The sequence below is a fragment of the Electrona antarctica genome (genome assembly GCF_951216825.1).
Source record: "Electrona antarctica genome assembly, chromosome: 5".
Taxonomy (NCBI): domain Eukaryota; kingdom Metazoa; phylum Chordata; class Actinopteri; order Myctophiformes; family Myctophidae; genus Electrona; species Electrona antarctica.
Window position 1 is genome coordinate 18,939,599 of NC_136810.1, and position 25,122 is coordinate 18,964,720.

The 25,122-nt window shown below is 42.0% G+C and overlaps 2 protein-coding genes across 4 annotated transcripts in view; both read left to right on the forward strand.

Moving 5' to 3' along the window:
• The first annotated feature begins 3,014 nt into the window (after positions 1-3,014).
• LOC306923683 (metallophosphoesterase MPPED2-like) lies at positions 3,015-14,385 on the forward strand. 3 transcript variants are annotated; one of them, XM_079501923.1, is made up of 8 exons: positions 3,015-3,283; positions 3,925-4,047; positions 5,557-5,710; positions 7,765-7,946; positions 8,333-8,558; positions 9,298-9,413; positions 11,029-11,142; positions 12,125-14,385. In XM_079501923.1, exons 2-8 carry the CDS (start codon positions 3,984-3,986, stop codon positions 12,235-12,237), a joined length of 969 nt encoding a protein of 322 aa, XP_079358049.1. In that variant the 5' UTR covers positions 3,015-3,283; positions 3,925-3,983; the 3' UTR covers positions 12,238-14,385. The 3 variants fall into 3 exon arrangements, with proteins under 3 accessions (XP_079358049.1, XP_079358051.1, XP_079358050.1); XM_079501925.1 differs by having other exon boundaries at positions 3,015-3,279; positions 3,917-4,047; XM_079501924.1 differs by having other exon boundaries at positions 3,015-3,279.
• A 4,390-nt stretch (positions 14,386-18,775) lies between these two features.
• Positions 18,776-25,122, forward strand: part of LOC306923179 (neuron navigator 2-like) — a gene marked incomplete at its 3' end in the record, with an annotated part of 81,823 nt that continues 75,476 nt past the window's right edge. Inside the window, exon 1 of the mRNA XM_079501207.1 lies at positions 18,776-18,930. Within this exon, the coding sequence (XP_079357333.1) occupies positions 18,802-18,930 (129 nt within the window). The 5' untranslated portion in view covers positions 18,776-18,801. The remainder of the gene's footprint in view (positions 18,931-25,122) is intronic.

Genomic DNA, 25,122 nt, shown 5'->3' on the forward strand with positions numbered 1-25,122 from the left:
TAGAAGTTCAGAACAAGATGTGTTCCATCTGCCCCTATACCCACTGTCCCGTGTGATACAGAATTTTGGGGAAATGCACTCCTTGTACTCATTTAACAGCTTGATAAATTGTTAGCAGACCCCTGTATCTGTTCAGGGTTTGTCATTATTGTTCAAGTAGTCAGTATTAAAGTAATGGAAGATTATTTTGTGTCGATACAAAAGTGTCCCAAGCGTATATCTACTTACCCCTACTTGCTTTTCTCCATTTCCAAGTACTGGCATAATCTTTTGCAATAACGCTTAAAGTCTCTCTGTAGTCTATGAATGCTGGAATTATGTTTATCTTTTCAAATGCTCTGAGATGTATAATTATTCACTCCAACAGACCCAAAACAATACAAGTCCGCTTCAAATCAATGCCTCATAATGATGCCATTCATTTGAGGCTGAATTTAAACCATTCCCAATCCTTTTGGAAGCTTTCGGCACATTTGATTTAGAGATTAGAGAAAGCAGGGAATTGGAGAAAAGAAAATTAGAAAAGCGGCTTTGCTGGGTGTTTATAGATTTCAATTAATACGTCCATTGATAGAGGCCAGGCTGTGTGGTCAGGTTGGAGGACATGGGTCCTCAAGTGCTACTTCAAATTCACACACAAATGTTTAGCAGGATTGGGGCTCTGATATGGGATTCCTTTTTAACATCTCAGAGCCTGAGATGGCTGTTCAAAAACAGCTTTTCCATGAACCCATGCACATTTCTAATACGTCTTTCTCTTGGTACAAACTCACATAACGTATTATCTTTTGTAGATGGTAAATGGTGCGTTATATATAGCCTTTATCCAAAGCGCTTTACAATGATTTAGAATTTAGTAGATGGTATATTATGCTAAACTGCCATGTTGTGTTCTGCTTACGATAAGGGTAGCTTTTTTGTGGTATCATTATAATATAATAGAACCGTCAAGTAAAAAACCTTTAGGCCTACTTGTTGAAGCTACTACATTTTGAGAATTGGTTAAAAACATAGGTTGACAAGTTACTAGAAGAAGAAGAAGAAGAAGAAGAAGAAGAAGAAGAAGAAGAAGCAAGAGGGGCAGGAGGAGGAGGACGTGGTGGTGAAATTCAACCTGGCTATGAATGAACACAATCCATGTAAAAATGTGAACGTTTCAGTAGAATGTCCTAAAATGATTACTCAGTGACCTCTATAGTGGCTTTGTATTATTACTGCTGCCTAACCTATAACTCCATAACAGCAAAATGGCAAATAAATACAAATATTGCTACATTATTTTCGTGGAGAACCAGAAAAAGTGGGGTGTGGGGTGTCCAAGCAATGAAAGGAGTAGAATTTCATAAAGCCTTCAATATTACATGGTCACAAGGCTCACCCACAGCATCTGGTCACTGATCAGTATATAGTAGGCAGACATTCACAACTATTTTAATTTAATTATATTATTTATAGGCTATAGCTCCTGTTATATTATTGAACAAACACTATAACAATTATTACTATCCGAATACACGTATTTTAACAATATACATCCTTCCTTCCTACCATTAAGAATAGAGTAGACCAAAACATTTAGGCTTGTTATTGTCTCCACCAGGCCGAAGGCATGGGGAGAGAGTATGTTTTGCACTCCGTCCGTCCGTCCGTCCGTCCGTGAACAGCTAATCTCCGGCACCGTTAACCTGGTCGATGCCAAATTTTGCACACATACTCCCTGGATGCAAACGATGAACCTCTGCCCCAAAATTTCCAGAACGGCCTGTTATAGCGCCACCAGGAGGCCAATTTGTGCAAAACAAGTTTTTGGACAGTACACCTACAGATTTTGTCCAAACATCACGCAAATTGGTACACAGTCTCTCTAGAGCCATTCAACGAAACAGGTCTTTCAGATTTCTCAGACTCCGTCCTGATTGGCTAAGATTGGCTTCCAAAGTTCGCAGGAGTGCTCAGTTTCAAACAAAATGCTGCAAATCATGAACACATCGTGTGATTTCTGTGAAATTGTGCACGCACATTCCCACTAGGCCGAGGAAGAAATGCCACATGAACATTTTCAACTCAGCCTCATGGTGGCGCTATAACTGTCCGAAAAGTGTTTTTACCTCTAACTGCACAGATCTGTGGATAACTTTGTATGCCAACTCCCTAGAGGCCAAGGAAAAACCTTTGCCTGGAATTTTTCACATCTGCTTTTTATAGCACCACCAGGAGGCCGACATATGTAAAACACATTTTCTAATATTACTCCTTCAGATTTTATCAACATTTCACGTAAATCGGTACACATGCTCTCCATAGTCATGTGATCAAGACGGTTTGTTTGATTTCTCATAATCCACCCTCATTGGCTACGATTGGCTTCTAAACTTTTCAGGAGTAGCCCGCTTTGTAGCCTACCCGTTTTGTACAAACCGCCACAACTCCTCAATGCAGCGTCCGATTGTGGTGAAACTGTGCATGCATATTCCCACTAGGCTTTGGAAGAAATGCCACTTGACAGTTTTCAAATCAGCCTCATGGTGGCGCTACAACAGCCGCCCCCCCCCCCCCCACACACACACACACACACGCACACACACACACACACACACACAAACACGCACACGCACACACACACGCACACGCACACACACACGCACACACACACACACACACACACACACACGCCAAACATCAGACACACACTCATCCTCCTGGTGGAGAACTGTTAGCCTGGCTAATACGCCAGACTAATATCACACAGGCAAAAATGTTTTTGCCAACGGCTGATTCGGTCTGGTTTATTAACCAGGCTAGAGAACTGTGCCCAGAAGGGCACTTTTTCGAGTTTACCAGTGTTTTTAGTTGTGTTGCTGTCTTTGTCTTTTTATCAATAAAGTGGGAAAAAACGTCTTATTTTGAAAAACACGTACCGGAAATCGGGGGCCGGTAGCAGCAGAGGGCATCCGTTGCCAAAAATAAAATGATCCAGATCTACAAGCTAACAACAAGGCGTCGCTCCACGGCGCCAGACCGTTGGCAGTTTGCAGATCTGTTCTTTTTAGCACGCTCGAGTAGACTACGGAAGCAAAAAAAGACAACAGAAACCATAACGGGGGCTGTTATTATTTATTTTTTGCATTACGCGAACAGCAGCAAAACAACACCACACCCAGAGAACGTTTTGTCTTTTATCTACCGAGTTGATGAGCTTGTCAAAAGAGCAGAGAGACCGATCATCTGCAGCTAAGGGATGATGCGGCGGTGCTGGAGAAATCATCCACAATGCATACAGTAGGTAATGCTGGAACAGCTGGATTGTGTGTGGTGGTACTGTACTGGTTAATTTAACTTCATTTCACTTAATTTAACTTCATTATATTTATATATTATAGCTCCATTATATGCCTGGACAAAGAAGGACCGCCAGAGATGCATTTTATTGAGTCTGACTTGATTGACGTACATTTGTGTCAGAGAGAGAGAGATACACACACAGACTAAAATGATTCTCTCAATTTCTTTGACAAGTCCAAACCAAGATCAGGATGGGAAAGAACGCACCCTCTCTGTAAAATTATGTTTCCCAGAAGGACGAGTTTTAGCTACAGTTAAAGGTCTTTAGAGTATTGTCCTAATAATGTTGTTTACACATATATACACATGACATCATCAAGACTCCAGTTTAAGAGCAGACTTAAAACGTCCGAGGCTATAAGAGCAGACAGGCTATGTCTGTATGTATGAATACTGTATAAGAGAGGTTAATAAATAATTAATTTTGTGTGAATTTTGTGTGTGGTGTGTGTCTGTACTCTGTAGCCTACTGTCTGTCTGTAAGAGAAAACAATGATGCAAGCCATGCACCACCAGTGAGTTTGTTGAGTACAATATTGCAAAGTGTTTATTAATGTGCGTTTGTGTTTGTGAGCATGCCAGGAAGATGTCCCCAAGGTGCCACTGGTCTGCAGGTGGGCAGTGGCTTCTGAATTGACTCCATGAGGATGGCTCTCAGGAGCAGGGCCACGCAGCCCTCTCCTCTGCCCCAGCCCTACAGCCAAGGTCTGTATGTAGCCTACAGTACATGGGGAAATTAGAGTGGCAGTCAGCAAAGCTTGTCACGACACACAGCCTGACATACAAACAGGGACGTGCACACACAGACATCAAAGGGGGCTTGAGGACGTGTGGGGGCTCCACACGTCCCAAACTCTTCTCCCTTCTGGCTCCAAAACTATGGAATGCACTTCCCATCACAATCAGAACTGCAGCCTTACTCCCAATCTTCCGCCGTAGTCTGAAAACCCACCTTTTCAGACTCCATCATGGCCCGTAGCACTTGCCCTAGCCCCTTAGATAGCACTTTATGTAGACATAGATTAGATAGCATTTTAAACAGACTTATAGCATGTTACGTAGACAGCACTAGAATTTCATTTTATGTAGTCATAACACTTTATAGTACACATGTATAGTATAATATAGTATAGTATGTATAGTTTATATATATATATAGTTTCATGATATAGATACTCCACTGTTACGTTCTTAGCTTACGCATGTTTCATGATTTAAATATGTGATGTATGCCATGCTTTTTGTTATTGCTTAATGTAAATCGCTCTGGATTAAGAGCGCCTGCTAAATGCCTAAATTGTAAATTGAGCCCCTGCCGTTTTACCCATCTGTAAAACAACTGCCCTTTCCAGACCATGAATGCAGCCATTTACTAACGGTGAAAGAGATGCAAACATGCCACGCATTCAGGAGAATAGCTTTTTTTCCGAAGTCTCCTGAACACAGAATTTTGCGTTAAACACATTTGTTTAGAAATCCATGTCGTTGCACCGCATCTTCAGTAGATAAAGAGTGCTGGGTTGCGACCCAAAAATAGCTGATCTACAAACTCTCAACGTGTCGCAGCGCGGCGCGTTGTGAGCTTGTAGATCTGCTTTTCCATTGACCATTCAATGGAAAAGCACGACACTATGAAAAGCAGCAGCAGCTGGGACAGAAGGAATCAATAAGAATCACAACACAACACACAATTATTTGTATGACAACCTAGTATTCAATTAGATCATTAGTCTACTCTAAATCATCGACAATGTTATGATCATGACAGCCCTACATGAGGGCATGTACTAGCCTGGGTAAACCCCTCCCCCCTCGCCAGATTTGCATTCTTGTCCAGCAGGGGGAGTGGGTTTACCCAGGCTAGGCATGTGCTGCCTGCAACATAAAATAATTGTGACCCGGTCATAGTTTATTTGAATATTTTATTTTCAATTTTTCACAAAATACACAGACCACCCGTACATACATAGAAGACAGCACAGTTAAAGCATAATAACCATAATAATATTATACAAAATAAAAAATACAATAAAATACAAAAAACTTGGACAAAACAAAACAAGAAGAGACAAATCTACTATATAGAAAAAGTTGTTTCCGGAAGCAATAGATCCAGACTGAGATAGCTGAAAATAACTGACCTATAACATTTCTGATACAGGTAAGGACACATTTTCCATATAATTCAAATAAGGTTTCATCTTGTGCTTTCAGCCTCCGAGGACCAGGAGCCAGAGGCAGACTGTGGGCCCCAGAAGAACCAGGAGAAAGTGTCAGTGTGTGTGGACGAGCTGAGCTCTGACCCTTCCCAAGCCTTCACTTACTACAACATCAACCACAAGCGCTTCCAGCCTCCGGCTGTTCATATGTGAGTAAAGCACACAACTTTAAAGCTAACACTGTGTAACTTGTGGTAGTGGCGCCCTCATGGTAGCGTGGCAGGTTGTATTCAGTAGCGTTAGCAGTTGTATTCACTGCACAACCTGGCTCCCCCTACCTCTCCGCCCTCCTTGAGCCACACGTCCCATCCCGTTCCCTCAGGTCCAGCGGTCTCCTTGTGATCCCCAAAACGTTCAAGCGCAAAACCTGGGCGGACAGGGCCTTCTCTGTGGCCGCCCCCACCCCCTGGAATGCTCTCCCCGTCCCCAAACACATCAGAGATGCCCCCTCCCTACCTTTAAAACCGCACTGAAAACCCACCTGTTTAGAATAGCATTTCTAAGCTGACTTCTTTTTAACCTGTTACATGCTCTGTTTTATTGCTTTTCATTCTTATCTTGTTACTTATCCTTTTTCCTAATAAAGTTGTCCTTTTATGTTCCCCTAGGGGCTAGGAGGATGTCTTTGAGTACTCATGAAAAGCTCTATATACTGTAAATCCCAGATATTATTTTTATTAAGGGACCAAGAAGTCACGTAGTGACTTTGGTCACTTATTGTTTTTGTGTTTCTTTTTCTTCTTCTCCTTCTTCCGCCAAAAATAGCTGTTCTGGCTGAACCGTGCAGTCGGTTTTCACGAAACTTGTCAACATGGTAGAGGGCCATGCCAAATGGTGACTATGCGAAGCCCATGACCATTGGCCAAATGGTGGCGCTATAGTACTCAATTGAAAATGCTAACTTTGAACTAGTACTGTACCATATGGTACTGTACCGTACCGTACTGTACCGTACTATACTGTACTGTACTTTACTGTACCGGGACATGTTATGAGCATGTAGATCTGCTAATTTCTAAAAGTTTGAGTACTTATGCTGAACTAACACTGAATGATTTTCCTGTTAACAATGGAGTAACTGATTGTCTCCGTGTAGCTCAGTCAGTAGAGCTCTTGCCCTTGGACCGCAAGGTTGTTGTTTCAAACCCAGGTACAGACAACTCAGCTCGTCAGTCTTATTTGTGCATATTGTTCTTATTGCGCATTGTTCTTCTTCTATCTTGGTCCCGCTTTATCGCTGCTTGCAGCTATATTTATTATTATTATTTGGTCTTCCTGCTCTTATACCGATACAGTTTTCTCCTGTGGTCTGGTTTGACAATTACTGGTTCACTGGCAGTGTTAAATCAACCCCTCCGAGGGCCCTGGTGCTACACCAAATCAAAAGGCCCCGCGTGATTCGCGTGCGCGCAATACAATCAAGAATGACACTTTTTGCATTTGCGCGCCCAGTGAATGAATGTGTGTGTGTTCAGCGCACCGCCAGTGCGGCCACACTATCGCCACTGCTTCCATAGAGTTGCTTCCAAGGCTGCTCCCCGACGCTGGATCTTCTATTTTTTAGTCTCCTCCCCCCGAGTGGTTAAGAAACTGTTGGACGACCAAAAACACTAGCTGGGGTTCCTGTGTTGCGGTACAGTGTTGTTTTTGGCAGCAAATTTTGATTTTAGTTTTAGTCATAGTCTATTGAGAATAGTTTTCATTTAGTTTTAGTCACATTTAGTCACAAACTCACAACGCGTCGCGCTGCAACGCGTTGTGAGCTTGTAGATTGGCTATTTTCCGCATGCAACCAAGTGTAAAATTAATTATACTGGATCTCTTGTCCACTATAGTCCCTTCCTAACATTTTAGTCTTGTTGTAGTTTTGTTGACAAAATTGTCAATATATTTAGTCTTAGTTTTAGTCATAATAGCTTAGTTCATTTGGTTTCCATTTAGTCGACGAAATCAACACTGTTGCGGTACATTCAAATCGGTGACCTATGAATACGGTTTAGACGGAAGCAACAGCTGTACCTATTTGAAATAGTCTCGCACAGGGCCCTGCGCCAGTAAGTGCCGTTGTTAAAACAGGCCTGTTGACAGGTGGTACTGCCTGAAGGTCAAAATTCAATTTCTCCCATGGGTAAATAGACTGCTCTATTATCTGAGTGGTTCAAAATGTCAGCACTGAAACAGCATTACCACAATCCTTCCTCAGGGTGACGCCACTGGACCATGAATCCTCCAAACCTCCAGGCCACACGCGCTTTGTATGCATGTCAGACACCCACTCCAGAACGGACGGGATCACCATGCCGCACGGAGATGTCCTGTTGCACAGTGGAGACTTCACAGAGCTGGGCCTGCCCTCTGAAGTCCGCAAGTTCAACGACTGGCTAGGTAACACACACACACACACACACACACACACACACACACACACACACACACACACACACACACACACACAAATTTACAATTTAAATAAATAAATGTAGCTTTTGCTGTACACCTGTGAGGTTGTCGAGGCTTGTGCAAGTGAGTTTTCAGACTATGGCGGAAGATTTGGTTGTGAGTCTGCAGTTCTGATTGCAATGGGAAGTTCATTCCATAGTTTTGGAGACACACACACACACACACACACACACACACACACACACACTCCTCTCCTCTCCTCTTCTGTCGCTGTCCTCCAAGCGTTCCACAAAACGCCTTCTTTTCCTGTCTTGACTAACTTCTCATTAATCTCTCCTCCCCTCCCCTCCCCCCGCCCTCTCTCCTGTTAGGAAGCCTTCCCTATGAATCTAAGGTCGTCATAGCGGGAAACCATGAGTTGACCTTTGACCCGTCCTTCCTGTGTGAACTGGTGCGCCAGGACTATTACCGCTTCCCCTCGGTGTCCAAGCTGCGGCCCGCCGACTTCCAGGAGGCCAAGAATCTGCTGACCAACTGCGTGTATCTGCAGGACTCTGAGGTCACCGTCAGAGGGTTCAGAATATATGGCACACCATGGTGAGACATGGCTAGACCCTCAGAGCTGATTAATTTGTCAGTTAGTTAGTTAGTTAGTTTCATGTATTGTCCACGTGTGGAAATTTGTCTTCGGTCTCAACAACAGTAAAAAACAAACGGCAACACCACTTACTGTAGTCTTTTGCGAGGCTTGGCTGTAGTCTTGCGAGCCTGACTCTTGCCACCCACAATTTTTGTCCTACTGTAAATCAAATTATTCAAAGCATAATTTGCTTATCAAAAATGAAAATTGTAATATATGTTTTAAATGTGTTTTAAAATATATTTTCATGAATGGAAATGACGAACAATGACGGCTTCCTTTCTCGGCTTTTGGCAGGTGTAGTTTGTGGAATATTAGTCTGGTCAAGTGGTCCTGCGAGACTAGGTTGTACTTGTAGTCGACCCAGAGCCACAGAGTTATGACATTGAGGGGCCAGAAAACTGAGCGCTCGAATGCTGTTCATGCAGCCTGAACAGTGACGAGCTGGGGTTTGAAATACAAGTGTCAGTTTGGTTTCTATCGCTGCAGCATGCCACCCGGGTTTGTTATTTCCACATTACTTTACCTCGAATCCTGTAGCTACACACACTTGTGTGTCAACGAGGGGATACAATTTTCATTTAAAGCAGTTGTCTCTGATCTATAAAGTATTTGGGATTTGGCATTATAATAACATTGAATTCCATTTGAATTAAACTGATCAAACACCCATTCTGTGCCTCTCTCCTCCATCAGGACTCCGTGGTATAATGGCTGGGCCTTCAACCTCCCGAGAGGACAACCTTTGTTGGACAAGTGGGACCTCATACCTGATGGAATTGACATTCTGCTCACACACTCGCCTCCTCTGGGTAAAACGCACGCACGCACGCACACACACACAAACCACATTTAGTTATTTTAAGTGAGCATTCGCAAAATATTTCGCTTATGGGAGGTTTCCTACTGGCAAACCGAGCTGCAGAACTTCATTTATGAACTCCCACAGGGATCAAAAGGTCCCTGTGGGTTTAAGAGATGTGCCGCCATCTTGTTTGTTACGTCACTCTGTAGTCAGAGCAAGCACTGAACTCGGGCAGTGTACACGATCTTCCATCAATCCACTATCTATGTTTAGCAAAAAACTACAACTTGGACTGTGTATACCATCTTCCATCTCTCTACTATCTTTGACGTCTCTGTTTTGATATGGTACGCCAGTCCAGCATGCAATGCAAAGTGGAAGCAAAACCAAGGACATGAGATGTCGGAGTGTATTCTGAATAAAACCTGGAGACTGACATTCAATTAATAAATTTTATCTGCATGTACCACTGAAGGTAAATGCATGGGACAAGGATCTGTAAACATTAGCTGATAATAATGACAGCCAGTGACAGAAATTAAGCTAATTTCCCAAATTATTAGCACAGTTGAAAATGGCAGATCTACAAGCTGACAAACTCAAGGTGGTGGTATTGACACAGTTAATTTCCCCAAAAGGTAAGTGTTCAGTTTGAGTGAACAAATAATGGTCTGCTTTAAATGTAAAGTTGCCACATATTTACAGAAAGAACTTATTGATATTGTATTTATGAATAAAATCTGTGTTAGTCATGCAAATAAGCAAAGTAAAAAAAGTGAACTTGGCATTAACTGTCTCAGTGCCACAGGACGCCTTTGGACGCCTGCCCGCGAGTGCCATTGGCGCCTTTGGACGCCTTTAAAAAAAAGAAAAGAAAAGAATATTCTTTTTTTTTCTTCTTCTTTTTTATCCATATTTTGAAAATTGCTCTAATCTGCATGTCAGGTGATGACATGCACATTACATGCACAATAGAATTTCATTTTCTTTCTTTTATTTATAATGGGCTTCGGTGGCAACGAGGGCCAAAACTGGTGTTCACCCGGTGGCACTGGATTAAAGACTGCAAATAATAATGATAATAATAAACAACATCAGCAGCAACTACTATGTCTGCTTGTCAAGCCACCATATCACCATGTCCATTATCTGGCTTGGTCCTGGCTGTTTTGTTGTTAAAGTCAACAAGGGTGCAAAACCTCATTCCATAAACAAGATAGTGATAAATTGCTCGATCCATCTTCTGTCATTACCAATGAGTATTAATCTGTTGTGTCGTGAGTCTAGCTGCCACTGGTCGCTAGCTGTACTAAACACTGTAGCCTCAGAGCAAGCCAACAAACAACATGGTGCCCAGAACTAGTCCTTCTAAGGCAGGCTCCGCCCAAACTCCGCCCATTTCTTGTCCCCTATAGACAGGGACAACAGGAAACGGTTCACAAAATGTTATCTCTATCTATCATTCTGCACTCATGGTAGCCTGCCAATTACTTTCAGCCCATGGAACTTCAATGCATTAACAGCATTAGGGATGAATAACATCCATCTTCAACCGCTTATCCGGAATCAACATGATAGTCTTTTAATTTATTTTATTTTTATCTTGTATGTGTGTGTATTAGGCTTCAGGGACTGGCTCCCCACGGATCTGAAGCGTGTGGGTTGCATTGATCTGCTAAACACACTGCAGCGAAGGGTACAGCCAAAACTCCACACCTTTGGAGGGGTGCATGAGGGTAGGACACACACACGCACACACACACACACACACACACACACACACACCCACCCCTATCTTTCACGCTGATGTTAATGACTAATTCTAAAGGCGGTTGCGCAAAGACCCGCCCGGCAGCACTGCAATTTATTTGTGCGAGTATTAAAATAAGTTGTGGTTAAATGTGTATAATGTGCATGGTTTTGGATAGCTATAATTGATTTTTTGTTGAATTACTCATGACAAAGTTGTAAAAGTCAACAGTATGTATGTCCATAAAATAAGCAAGCAGCACGCGCAGACAATACACTAGTTCTTTCTTTTAATCATTTTATTATTATTATTATTATTATTAGTTATATTTTCACAATCTGATACAACGCCGGCTAGCCTACTTGCTAATGTTTTGATAATTCGCGTGACAGATGTATGCATATTATTGTGAAAAATAATAATAACAAAATGATTGAAACAAAGAACTAGTGAATTGTTTGCGAGCGTGCTGCTTGTTTATGTTATGGATATACATACTGTACAACTTTGTCATGAATAATTCAACAAAAAAATACTTCTAACATGCACAAATATATTGCATGAAACAGTGCTGCCGGGGCGGGTCTTTGCGCATCCGCTCCGTCATTTAGATATATGCAATTTACAATTTACAATTTAGGCATTTAGCAGACGCTCTTAATCCAGAGCGACTTACATTAAGCAATAACAAAAGCATGGCATACATCACATATATAAAAAGTAGTTATCATGAATCATAAACTAAGAACGTAACAGTGGAGTATCTATGTTAACTATACATACTATACTATATAATATATTATACATGTGTACTATAAAGTGCTATGACTACATAAAGTGCAATTCTAGAGCTGTCTACGTAACAAGCTATAGGTCTTGATGTTAATATCAACTGTGTGTCTGCCAGATTGTCTCAATTCCCATCTGTCTGTGGGTCCTGTGTCTGTCTGTCCGTCCCTCTCTTCCAGGTTATGGCATAATGACTGACAGTTGTACCACCTATATCAACTCCTGCACCTGTACAGCAGGCTACATGCCCATGAACCCCCCGCTGGTGTTCGACCTGCCCAACCCCACGTAAGAAGAGGAAGCACTGAATAGAGCACCGCAAAGTCTTATGTCACTGCCGCCAGATAGCGGGATAGCGCCATCTAGCGGCGGTGATGTCAGGACTTTGGTGCTCTATACATTTTTAAGGATATACTGTTGGGCTTTTCCTCCAGAATTGAACTACTGATAGACACTTCAAACTATCCCTTAAAGGGAAAACAACTACCTTTCCATGTGTTTTTAAATTATTACATTCATGAAGTGTGACTGGATAAAGGACCATTTAAAACTCCACTTGAAAAACGAAATATCTGTCAAACGGGGATTGTGAAGTTTTGACTGTGATGAAGATCCCTATGGCAAGCCGCAACCCTACAAACTGTATTATTTAATCGTCTGCAGGAAACGGAAAATAAATTGCACAATGGTGTTTAATTCAGGAACAGTCACAAATGAACATGTTCGTCCTCTTTGCCTGCTTGATGACCCTCAAATGATTCATTCTCTTTCTTGATTACTTGGCTGACAGGCATTCTTATCACCATGGGTAGAACTTGTTTGAGTGAAGAGGGAAATCTCGTTTGGCAGCAATGGCTTCTGAGCTTCACCTCCCAATGTATGAATGAATGAACCATTGTAAAGTGCTTTGAGCACTTGGAAAAGTGTTGTAATTTATTATTATTATTATTATTATTATTATTATTATTATTATTATTATTATTATTATTATTATTATTATTATTATTATTATTATTATTGAAGACATTACAAGTACACCACCGTTTTGATATGATTGTAAATGCCAGGTTACAAGAGTCTATTTTAGTTTTTCCACATACAGTATGTACTGTTCAATTAGGTACATTGAAGCTCACTCTCTAGAGGGGTCCACTGCATCGAAAGACCGGTCATACCCTTGTGAACCCTTCCATGTTATCACAGAGGCAGGGACGCGCAGAGAGTGTTAGAGGCGCACTTTTGGACAAAGATCACACCTGTGTGAACTGAGTGGTGCAACTCCCCTCTCCCCCTGCCTCTCTCTCTCTGTCTCTCTCTCTGTAATTAGCAGGTAACAGTGCAACACTATCTCTCTCTCTCTGTTTCTGGCACAACAGCGCCACTTTTGCCCCTACTGGTACTCTAAACATAGTCACATAGGTGAGGACATAGTCACATAGGTTAGGACATTGCTGTTCCTTGGAGTGGTTGCACCACTCAAAAAATAGCAGATCCACAGCGCGACACGTTGTGAGCTTGTGGATCAGCTATTTTCGGGGCGCAACCCAGCACTCTTCAGCTAGTGGAGATGCGGTGTAACGACATGTATTTTGAAACAATTAGTTCAACGCAAAATGCTGCGTTCAAGTTCAGGAGACTTCAGGGAAAAAGCAATTCTCCCGAATGCTGCCCTCCCGAATGCTGCCCCCCTGCATTCGTGGTCTGGAGAGGGCAGTTGTTTTATAGACAGGTAAAAGGGCAGGGGCTGAAGCCCCCTTTGATGTCTATGTGTGCACGTCCCTGCACAGAGGATATGAGTCAGTTTCTCCAGAGGTGCCACTCATTACCTCTTTATACCAATCATCCCTAAAACCAATATTTAGTGTTTCATTAAGTGGGTTGAACTGTTTATTAAATATTTCTCATTTCGTACTGGTGGATGGATTTCATTTTAGGCAAACACAGGAGAAGGAGCAGAGAGGTATTGACCACCACGGTAGAAATATAACTGATAAAAAGGAGCCATGATACAATCTAGATTTATTAAAATAGTCTTGTGAACAGAACAGAAACAAGTGGAATTGAAGGACCAACATTCTTTCGGGTACAGTTAATTTATGGATGATAAATTAGTTAACATTATAGCTTCTTGCTTGTTTTGTCACTATTCATTGAATACTCCACATGTTATACTTAACTTCGGATATTCAAAACTACAAGTTCACAACAAACAATACAAGCTCACAACACCACCTTGCATTGCAACACCAAGTTGTGAGCTTGTAGAGCTATGGCATGTCAACTTGTAGATCGGCTATTTAAAAAAAGAAGTTGTGGTTAAATGTGTATAATGTGCATGGTTTTGGATAGCTATAATTTATCTGGTTCAACACTTTATTTTGTAATGATTTATTTGGTTATATTTGATAATCATTTAATCTGTCATTAAATTATTTTTTCATTCTGTCTATCCAAACATTATATCCTATCTCGACAAACATTTGACCAGCTCAGTGACTTAGTGTCTGCCCTGAGACTGGGAGGTCGGGGTTTGATCCCCGGCCGGGTCATACCAAAGACTTGGTGCCTCCCTGCTTGGCACTCTGCATCAAGGGTTGGATTGGGGTATGTCCCTCCGACATACTAGTGTCATGTCCAGGGGGTGTACTTGTACATCAAGCTGACTCACGCTACAGAAACAGGAGTTAGGCTCCTGCCCTATATGGGCCTTCATTGCTTGGCAAGGTTTACTTGACAAACCTTTAGAATTTCACTGAGGTCCAGAGATTACTGTAAAGCGCTCCATTCATGCTCCATCACAGGACAGTGTCGATTCCAACAAGAACTGATGTAAAAAGCTAATCACTTCACATCATTGTTATTAAGAGACAAAGCCCAAAGTGACTCTGGTCCCTTAAAGCTTATTGTATTTGTCAGTTGTTTTTTCTCTTCCTCTTCTCCTTCCGCCAAAACAAGCAGTTATGGCAATATGGTAGAGGGCTATGCCAAATGGTGAGGACGCGAAGCCCACGACCATTAGCCAAAGGGTGGTGCTATAGCACTCAATTGAAAATGCAGACTTAGTTTGAACAGGCATAGCTCATGAACTGTTTTATGAGCCAATGAAAATTGCAGTTTTATGAAAATTCTTCTGCCCCTAATACATACAGTACATGCAGCGTCACATGTTTATGAAACTTTACAGTATGGTAGAGGGCCAGTCTTACTCCAATTGGCCAAATGGGGGTCGCTATAGCAATCGTTTGAAAATTAAACATTTGAACAGGCATAACTCATGCCTTGTTTGGCCAAAAGCCTTGGCACTTGTTTCCACATGTGCCTTGACTCATGGGGAACACATCTGTCACTTTGACCAGTAAGTGCTGCCCTCAGATTTTCCGCCATTTTGAGCAGTTTGAAAAACGCTTATACCTGATTTAACCGTCTGTTTTCCCCACACTTGGGAACATGATAGAAGACTATGCCAAATGGTGAAGATGTTAAGCCCACAACCATTGGCCAAAGGGTGGCTCTATAGCATGCAATTGAAAATGCAAACTTTGAACAGGCATAGCTCATGAACCATTTGTCATTTGCCATTTATCAGGGAAGCTGGAGGTACCTTCACTAAAAACGCCGGGACAACGCTCCACACGTCCCAAACTCTTCTCCCTTCTGGCTCCAAAACTATGGAATGCACTTCCCATCACAGTCAGAACTGCAGCCTCACTCCCAATCTTCCGCCGTAGTCTGAAAACCCACCTCTTCAGACTCCACCATGGCCCGTAGCACTTGCCCTAGCCTAGCCCCTTAGATAGCACATTATGTAGACTTAGATAGTATTTTAAACAGACTTATAGCTTGTTACGTAGACAGCTCTAGAATTGCACTTTATGTAGTCATAGCACTTTATAGTACACATGTATAATATATTATATAGTATAGTATGTATAGTTTACATAGATACTCCACTGTTACGTTCTTAGTCTACGCATGATTCATGATAACTACTTTTTATATATGTGATGTATGCCATGCTTTTGTTATTGCTTAATGTAAGTCGCTCTGGATTAAGAGCGTCTGCTAAATGCCTAAATTGTAAATTGTAAATTGTAATCAGCAATACAACTTTTATACGCATATGAGTCTCCTCATGCCGAACAACTTTCGTGTTCTGACTTTTGACCTCTGACCTCTAGATCTGCCACCATTTTCATTTTCCAAAAAAACAATAATAAAAAAGTTAATGTTAAAATAAGCCCAACCATATTTGAATTTCAATATCAGCAGTGACGTGCTTCCAACACTAGAGGGCACAACCGATTAGTCCATCCATACATACATGAGTCCTATTTATATCTTTTTGGTGAAACTTACTGGTAACTTTCATCTTGATCACGTGAATCCTAGCATTCCTATTCTGGGGGGAACATTCGCTGAAAATAGCTGATCTACAACCTTTTAGATTGGCTATTTTATTGTGTGTGATTTATTCTACAAGCTCACAAAAATAGGCTATTTTAAGTTACTAGAGGTTCGGGTGCTATGCAGTTCTCACATCTGGAGTTTGGGCCACTACGTGGCTGTGTGACACCTACGTTGCACCACCGATCCGACTGATATACGGTATATCAGTCATATTATATGGGTATATCATATACCCATATAATATATGAGATCTAATATTATGGAGATCTCTGTATCTGTCAATTCTTGTCCCTTTTATGACTATATTGTGTTAATTGTTTAGGAGGAATACCGGAGAACTCGCCAGTTTACCAAGTCGCCACAGCGAAAATTCTTCATCAATGTCTTCATCGTTATGCTAACACGCTGTCTTCATCAGTGTAGTTACTGTAGTATGTCAAACTCACAGATGTTATAGTTAATTTCCAAAGTGATCAAATTATTTTGTGCAATAAAATGGTCAGCTAGATGATGATAAAAAGGTGAGTATGTGAATACCAATGATAAGTAGGCCTACCATTTCAGGAATTGTTTACTAATGAATTACATTGTTTCGGTACTTTTTAGCATTCCTACTTTCTCTAGTGTTAACTCTAAACAACTATATCCATCTCTCTCTCTCTCTCTCTCTCTCTCTCTCTCTCTCTCTCTCTCTCTCAATTCAATGCAATTTAAATGAAGAACTAAAATGCACTAAATCGCGGCAACTTGGTAAACTGGCGAGTTCTCCGGATACCTTTAGGAGTGGGGGCTCCTAACTTTCACGCCGTTTCATGAATTGCATGTTAAGACTTGGCCCCTCAAAAATGTTCAGTCATGAGATTTTATATTTCCTTTAATTCATGTGGTCAGATTGCACTGCATTCTTGCCCCCAGGATGTCCCCCCCTGCTGATGTTGGTGACCCCGTGGCTTTCCTCTAGCTGCTAGCACCAACCTATCCACTTGTGTTAATCAACAGCACAGCCTCTACTCTAGACTTTGCTAGCAGGGCTTAACAGTCACGCACAGGCACGCACAGCTAAACCAGCCTAATATTGTACACTGAACTAGAAAAGTGTGCCAGGCTGGGTTGCCTATCCAGGGCCTGCAAACTTTGGCAGGCAGTCATCATAGCCAATTGGAATGGAATCTGAAAAATCACATCTGTGTGAAGTGAGGGGCGTCATCGTACAAATTTTACGTCATATTTGGCGGACATTTGACCTAATTTCTCCTTTCATTGTCGATGGCAAATATTGAGAAGTGTGGGGACAAGATTTACGTCATATTTGGTGGACATTTGACCCAATTTCTCCTTTCATTGTCAATGGCAAATATTGAGACGTGTGGGGACAAAAGCTGTATATAGGAGGGGCTAGCAAAAATCGGACTCATTAACGTACTGATTTGTGTGATTTTCAGCCTGGCGGAGCCAACTATTTAGTTTAGATTTCCATGGTTGTCTATACTTTGGCTTCAGCTCTGATCCTGGCTATTTAGGACTTTTTTTAGGTGGCTAGTTAATAACGTGCCCACCCTTTTACCTCACAGGATCAAACACTGTGTTGTCATGGCGCCCAGAGACCACCACCACTGACTGTATACTCCAAACCCAGAGTGGAAGAACTGAAGGATTCTTGGGACGAGCTCAGTGGAACAACTTGGCTGCAAGTGGTCTTCAGGGGAGTCCCTTGGAATTCTGGGACTCGTGACACACCACAGTGGAACCCCAGTATTTAGCAAACTTTCACATCTTATTAACCACTGGGTCTTTGGTCTTTGAGAAGCTCTGCACCCTTTGACTCTTCCAGAACATTTCACCCAAACTCCATTTAATTTACCCATCGTCAAAGTCTTTATTAGGACAATTGCAGAGAATGTTGAGGAAAAATAAACACTATAGTCTAGCTGGCAAAGTATACTAGGTTCAGGAGTTACAACCATAAACGTTCTTCTATCTGACTCTGACTCAGCCCTCCGGTTATGCTTCGGAAACCACTAGGGACCCCTGGGATTCTGCCTCCCCAGCTACTGAAGCTCTCTGCCTGGGTGGAGGGCTGACAGACACTGGGTCTGATATGGGTGAACTATACGGAGCTAGACTGTACCGCAGAGACGGAGAGAGAAGAGGAAAGACACCGAGCGATGAAGATGTGATGTGATCAGGCATGAGAGTGGATATGGAGAGAGAGTGAGGAGGGGAGGGAATCCTAGTGAGCAAACTGTGATCTCCCACTGTGAGGAATGGCGTGAGGAGTGTGTGAGAGAGAGTCGATAGCCGGAAGGAAATAGGGCACGAAAGAGGGGGAGAGAGAGAGAGAGGGATGACCCAAAGAGAGAGAGAGAGAGAGAGGAGGGGGGGGAATAAAAGTTTAGTATTATAGAGTGTGAAGGCATGAAGAAACAGAAGTAGCATTTAGTTTTCTGCAATGGAGTGTGGGTCAGAGAAAAGCAAGCAGCACCTTCAGCATCATCACTCACATCAACACCCTGCTCACCATCAGGACCAGCAGCAGAGAAAGAAGAGAGCTGGCCACACGTTGAACAACCAGAAGAAGGTGAGTTGAGTTGAGAATGTCTTGGCACTTTCAACCCTAGGCGTCCTTATTTTGGACATGTAATTGTAGGCAAATTCATTTCATTCGTTTTTTACATTTTTGAAAAGGGCTCATTAACTTGACAGTTTGTTGCAGCAGCCAGTGGACTAGTGGTTTAAGGGTTTGTTGTTATTTGATATCTTTGCACAGACAAGAAACACATGATATTTGTATTCTTTCACTCTTGCTCTTATTCTTTTATTTTAATATCACTGCAATTTTTGGTAAGCATGCACAAAATACTTTTCATCCAGTCTTATACCTGGTGTAAACTTACATGGACGTTGTTTTGCTTTGAGAACTACGTGGTATAGCTTTGAGAATCTTTTGCCTATAGCAGCCTAATATTTAAATTGTCATTCTAATCTAGACTGTATTTCTGTTGCAGCTGTGGGCTATAGTTTTGGTCATTATTTGTCACCTATGAAAGGAAATTGTGTTGTCACTTCCCCTGTTCTTTATTGAGACTGGGAAAGCTGAACAGGGACCAGTACAATTTGACTTGGCAAGTCGACGGTGATGTGGTGTTTGAACTGGCCAGCATTGAATGGCAACTGGGCAAGTGTAGCTCTGGACTCTGGAGGCAATAACATTCTTAACAACTACACCGTCAATGGGTTCTTTATTTCACAGTACAGTAAAGTAAGAGCAGAGATTTGGTCGAGAACACATGATACAAAACAAATAGAACACACACATGTGCGGCTAGTAGGCAGACAAAATGCTCAGAAAAATTTCCAGAGAAAGAGCCCATACACATGCCACAATCCTGTACCTGTATGCATACGCTCACAGTCTTACTGTTCAACCCATTTCGGGCGGGAACCCCTTTTGGTGTTTTAAGCAATATGTTACACTTTAGCTATTGCAAAATAGCAGATCTACAAGCTCATAGCGCGAGCTTGTAGGTCTGCTATTTTTGAAAAGTCGTGCAAACCTTTGAATAAATTTTTAATTCAAATCTTTGCTTCTGGGTGGTCCACGTGAATGCTGTGGACCACCCTCTTAAATAATGAAATCATTTTGGTGTCTTCTGGGCTAAGCAGGTCTGTCTGTTATTCTAGCATGTTTAATGGATGAGCTGTAGAAAGGACAGATTGGGGGGGGGGGGGGATTTGTAGACCAGTGACTTCAACCACATTCTACATGGACCCATGTATGGCAAATATTTATTTTAACCCATTTAGGTCTTCTAAATCCTGACAGTTTTCTGAAATACCTATGTTTCTATATCAGTGGTGCTCAATATTTCATGTCAAGGACCCCAAAAAATATATGTAATTGGCTGCCGACCCCCATCTGAAAATATGTTGTTCCAGGGACACCCCCAGAAGCAAAGATTTGAGTTCGCTCTGAAAGAATATATTCAAAGATTTGCACCACATTTTCATGACTTTTCAAAATTAGCAGACCTACAAGCTAGTAGCGTGGCACTCGTGGCACCGCGCTATGAACTTGTAGATCTGCTATTTTTCAATAGCTAAAGTATAACGTAACGCTTAAAACACCAAAATGGGTTCCCGTCCAGAATGGGTTAAAGGTAACCTGTCTCTTCTATGTTTTGTTTTATTTTAAGCTCCCTATATCTAATTCATTATTATAATCAGAGATTGATATCTCCCATGACTTTCCCTTTTGTTTCTCCCAGCAGACGATCGAATCGAGGCATTTAGAAAGAAAACTAACAATTAGCCGATAGCAAATACTGATATGTTTAGTTTGTGTTGTTTTTATTTCCCCCTTTTGTGCCAGAGAAACAAATATATATATTCAATGCAAGAAATAAAATAATGTTCAGAATCTACAGCTTGTAGGGGCACGGTGGCACAGTCGGTCGGTCCTGGGTTCGATTCCCGCTGTGGGCGCTGGGGGCGTTATCTCCTCCGCGTCATCAGTGCCCATACCCGAGGCGGGGTTGGCGAAAGAGCCTTTCTGTGTGGAGTTTGCATGTTCTCCCCGTGTCCCCTAGGGTAGGTGCCCTCACAAAAAACATCCAGTAACCCCGGTCTCTAAACTAACTCCCCCTGGCCAGCCGGGGTGCCTGATGGAGGGGAAAGGAACTGGTTGGAATAACGTGTTCCTTCCACGCGCTACGTCCGGCCGGAGAAACTCTCCCCCGTCAGGTGAAAAGAAGCAGCGTGGACTCCTCATGCATAGAAGGAAGCATGAGGTCAGTCTGCTGCCCTCCGCAGGTTGGCAGAGGAAGTAAAGTGTAGCTCCCAGGATTACATTAGATCATTGACAAACGGGTTGCAAAATCGTGGGATAAAAAAAATATATATAAAAATAAATCTACAGCTTGGTAGACTACAGGTAACCAACAGGCACGCGGGTGAGATCACCCCTCAACATGCTTATCGACAACAGATAAACATCGGCTACTGCCATCGGTTAATGTCAGTTTAATTTGCCGATACCGATATTGATCGATAACAGAAATATCGGCCGATACCGATTATGTGGCCGATACATCGGTGCATCACACACACACACACACACACACACACACACACACACACACACACACACACACACACACACACACACACACACACACACACACAGTAGGACAGCTGTAGATCTGCCTTTATCCAATTCACCCATTCACGCACACATTCATACACCGTTGGCGGCGGAAACCATGCAAGGCGCCAACCAGCACATCAGGAGCAATTAGTGAGAAATACACAGAAGATATATGGTATTTTTGAGAGGCACTACCTATGCCAAGCTTTGTGGGTCTGTGTGAACACAAACATTGGCTGATGATCACTCATAGCGATGATTTGATTGGCTGAGCACAGAATGTAATGTATGATATATCTTCCAGCCCTGCATACACTATACCCATTGAACTCTATGAGAGATCTGTGTGTGTGTGTGTGTGTGTGTGTGTGTGTGTGTGTGTGTGTGTGTGTGTGTGTGTGTGTGTGTGTGTGTGTGTGTGTGTGTGTGTGTGTGTGTGTGTGTGTGTGTGTGTGTGTGTGTGTGTGTGTGTGTGTGTGTGTGTGTGTGTGTGCGCGCGTGCGTTAGGGCATTAAGCAACTAGTCGACTAGTTTAGTAAATCCACTAGTCGACCTTGTTGGTACTAGTTTATTTATTTCCATAATACATAATAGGTAGTTAAACAACTAGTCAACTAGTAAAAATGACTAGAAGTGAATGCCCTAGCGTGTGTGCGTGCGTGTGTGCGTGCGCGCACACACGCTGTTGCTTTAGTTCTTTGTAAACATTAAACAACAAATGTTGTCTTCATAGGAGACCTTTATGAAGTGAACCGAACTCAGGGCGGGGGACGGTTTGGGAGTATATGAAGAATTGGGGAAGGAAGGGAGGGTTGTGTATGATGGATGGATAGGATGGATGATAGAGAGAGGGAGGGAGTGAACAAAGGCAAAAGAGATGAAAGGATACAGGGAGGTGGTGATGCTGATGCTGATGCCAGGACTGGAACTGTGACACTGTCAGAAGACATCACTCAGCACCAGGGAAACACGGACGCTCACTCACTCGCCCCTGGTGTTGAATGAAAGTTTTCCAGTGGGACATTACAGTTAACTGTGTCAGACTCTGATCTATACACTTCACACCGGAGAAGATCTGATGAATGCTTTTGGTTCAGTGTTCAGTAACAGTGTCCGTAATACTGTAGGCCCTAGATAATTTGAACAACGGTACAAACGCAACACTCCCTACAGTGTAGGGAGTGTTGCGTTTGTACCGTTGTTCAAATTATCTAAAATCCAGTAAAGGGGCTGTAGACAGATTCAGTGGAACCTGGCATATTTAGTGAATACAAGGGAACATTCTCTTCATGATATGAAATATGAACAGCAAATTAACAGGAATAAAAGCCGATATGAGCTGTTATATTGCAAATCTATTGCGATTCGCTCCATATCAGTCCGTTGGTATAGGGCCCAGCAAAATATCCCAAAAGGGGCGTAAACATTTGTTGCTTCCAGCCCGGATCCTTGTGGGGCAAGTAGGACCCTAGCAGAGACACAGATCAATCACTTTGCTAGAATGACATGACAAGCTTGTAAATGTAAACAGTTACTTTTCTATGCTATTACACTACTTTAATGGTGCAGATTTGCTCGGTTCATACTTGTGCCATAACAGAAGGACTTTAGAAGGAAGGATTTGATTGTCTGGACTTTATATCAAACAATCAAGTATCAAGCTAATGTGCACTGATGGCGCACAGAACCATGGATGCATAACAACCAAACACTGGTCATTTAATTAAGCCACATACACATTTATATAATCTATGAGGTTTCTATTTTAATTGGGTGTCTTTATTATTATTGGCTGGTCATGTCATGATTTTATTTATATATCACTATTAGTATAATTGTAATCCATCTACAACCTAGTGAGCTAGCAGATCAGCTATTTTCAATGAACAGATTTAAAAACCACCCGATCTACATTGTATTTAGGGATGTCCCGAATCCCGATCACGTTTTTTTGCTCCCGATCACATTCCGATCATTTGATTTTGAGACATAACGAAACCGATCTTTCCCGATCCGATCTTTATATTAACACTTATGCCATATCACAATAGCAAATATCCTAATGTATGTCACTCTAGTCTAGTCTGGTGTGTTGCCTTTCAATTATTGAAAGGCAAAATGTGACTATACTTTTATTTTGAATGACTGTCATTGTGTTTTTTTGTTTTCTTTGAAAGCATGGAATCATAGCAAAATAATGATGTATTGGTTAATTGGAGTGAATACAGTTCTACAGCTTATAGAACTGAAGTCGTCTTCGTTAAAACTCTTAAAGAGTATTTATCTAATTCAAAGAGAGTGCTACAGACACCTATCCCATCATGCAGTTTGAGCACCCACCAAATATAAACATGGGGCATGAAAGATTTCTGCAGATGTTTTCGCTAAGCAATTACATGTAGGCCTATAATAGTTAGTTCCTTCAATAAGGTAGGCTACTGCGTGTCTGCGCTGCGCATCAGTTGTAGCCTTGAAAGTGGGGCAGTAGCTGTCAAAATCATCTTTCCATTCTGTGTGTGAGTGTGTTCATAATATCCCTGATTTTGCGGAGATAAAGCTCTCTTCCTAATAGCTTGTACTTGAGCGCAAGCCTCGTCTTTCCATTCGTCGGCAAATGAGTAATTTTACAAACGCAAAGCGTGACACCGTTCAGCTATGGTTCAGTTCATAGATGGTTCAGTTTGCCCCACAACACGGCGAAGGGGACGGAGATCAGAGAGAGGGGGCTCTCTATGACGAGACGTTGCTGGAAACTATAGGGCGCCCCTTGAAGCGGCAGGCCAGGAGAGCTCTGACGTCTGACATGTCTCTCTACTTTTTCAGACACTATATAGAAATCCCTCTGTCTCTCTGTGACCTTGATAAGCACAGCTAGTGTGCACACTCTTTTAAGTAATGGTTGATGCTCCAAAGGTACACCAAAAGGTACTTTGTACCATCAGGAGCCATATAGAGCTTGCCTCTATAAATGAGGAAAGTTCTCTGTCATAAGCTCATTCAAAATGCTCCGTGGGCACAGCTGCAGTCCAACGTGACACAGCAGACAATCCAACGGAAACATTTATCACCTGGCATTTTGAGGTGTCAAGGGGAAGACTACTACAACAACTTGTCACTGACAGTTGCTACTCAATACGTCTATAGGCCTATCAGTATACATGTTGTATTACTACTACTACTACAGTAATACTACTACTACTACTACCTATGTTTGTTTAGCGCACTTAAGACATAAATCGTCACCCAGTCAAGTTTATGGACTTTAATGTTTGTTTAGGGTTCCTAAATGACGACGTACCGTAAGACGTCATGTATGTGGCTGATATAAATATTGTGGGCGCCCTGCCCCTCACTTGACAGTTGACACAAGTGTGATTTTTGATTAAAAGCACATTCAATAAAACAAATACACTTGGACAGCTAAAAGGATTGACAAAGTATACAGAGGAATAGGAGAGAGATTGATAAAGTACAGGAAGGAACAGAAGCTGTGCTACAGATACATTGAGATAATAGCCTTGACAGAGAGACCGGTGAATGAGTAAAACCAGAAAAAAAGATCAGTTATTTTTGCTAAGTGAAACCACATTTTCAAATAGTAGTACAAAACATGGCTTAATCAATATA

Excerpts from the sequence above, each read along its gene's own strand:
- LOC306923683 (XM_079501923.1), top strand. The coding sequence starts at position 3,984 with ATGAGGATGGCTCTCAGGAGCAGGGCCACGCAGCCCTCTCCTCTGCCC. Across the intron at positions 9,414-11,028 it reads CACACACTCGCCTCCTCTGG|GCTTCAGGGACTGGCTCCCC; the intron begins GTAAAACGCACG and ends TGTGTGTATTAG. Across the intron at positions 11,143-12,124 it reads CTTTGGAGGGGTGCATGAGG|GTTATGGCATAATGACTGAC; the intron begins GTAGGACACACA and ends CCTCTCTTCCAG.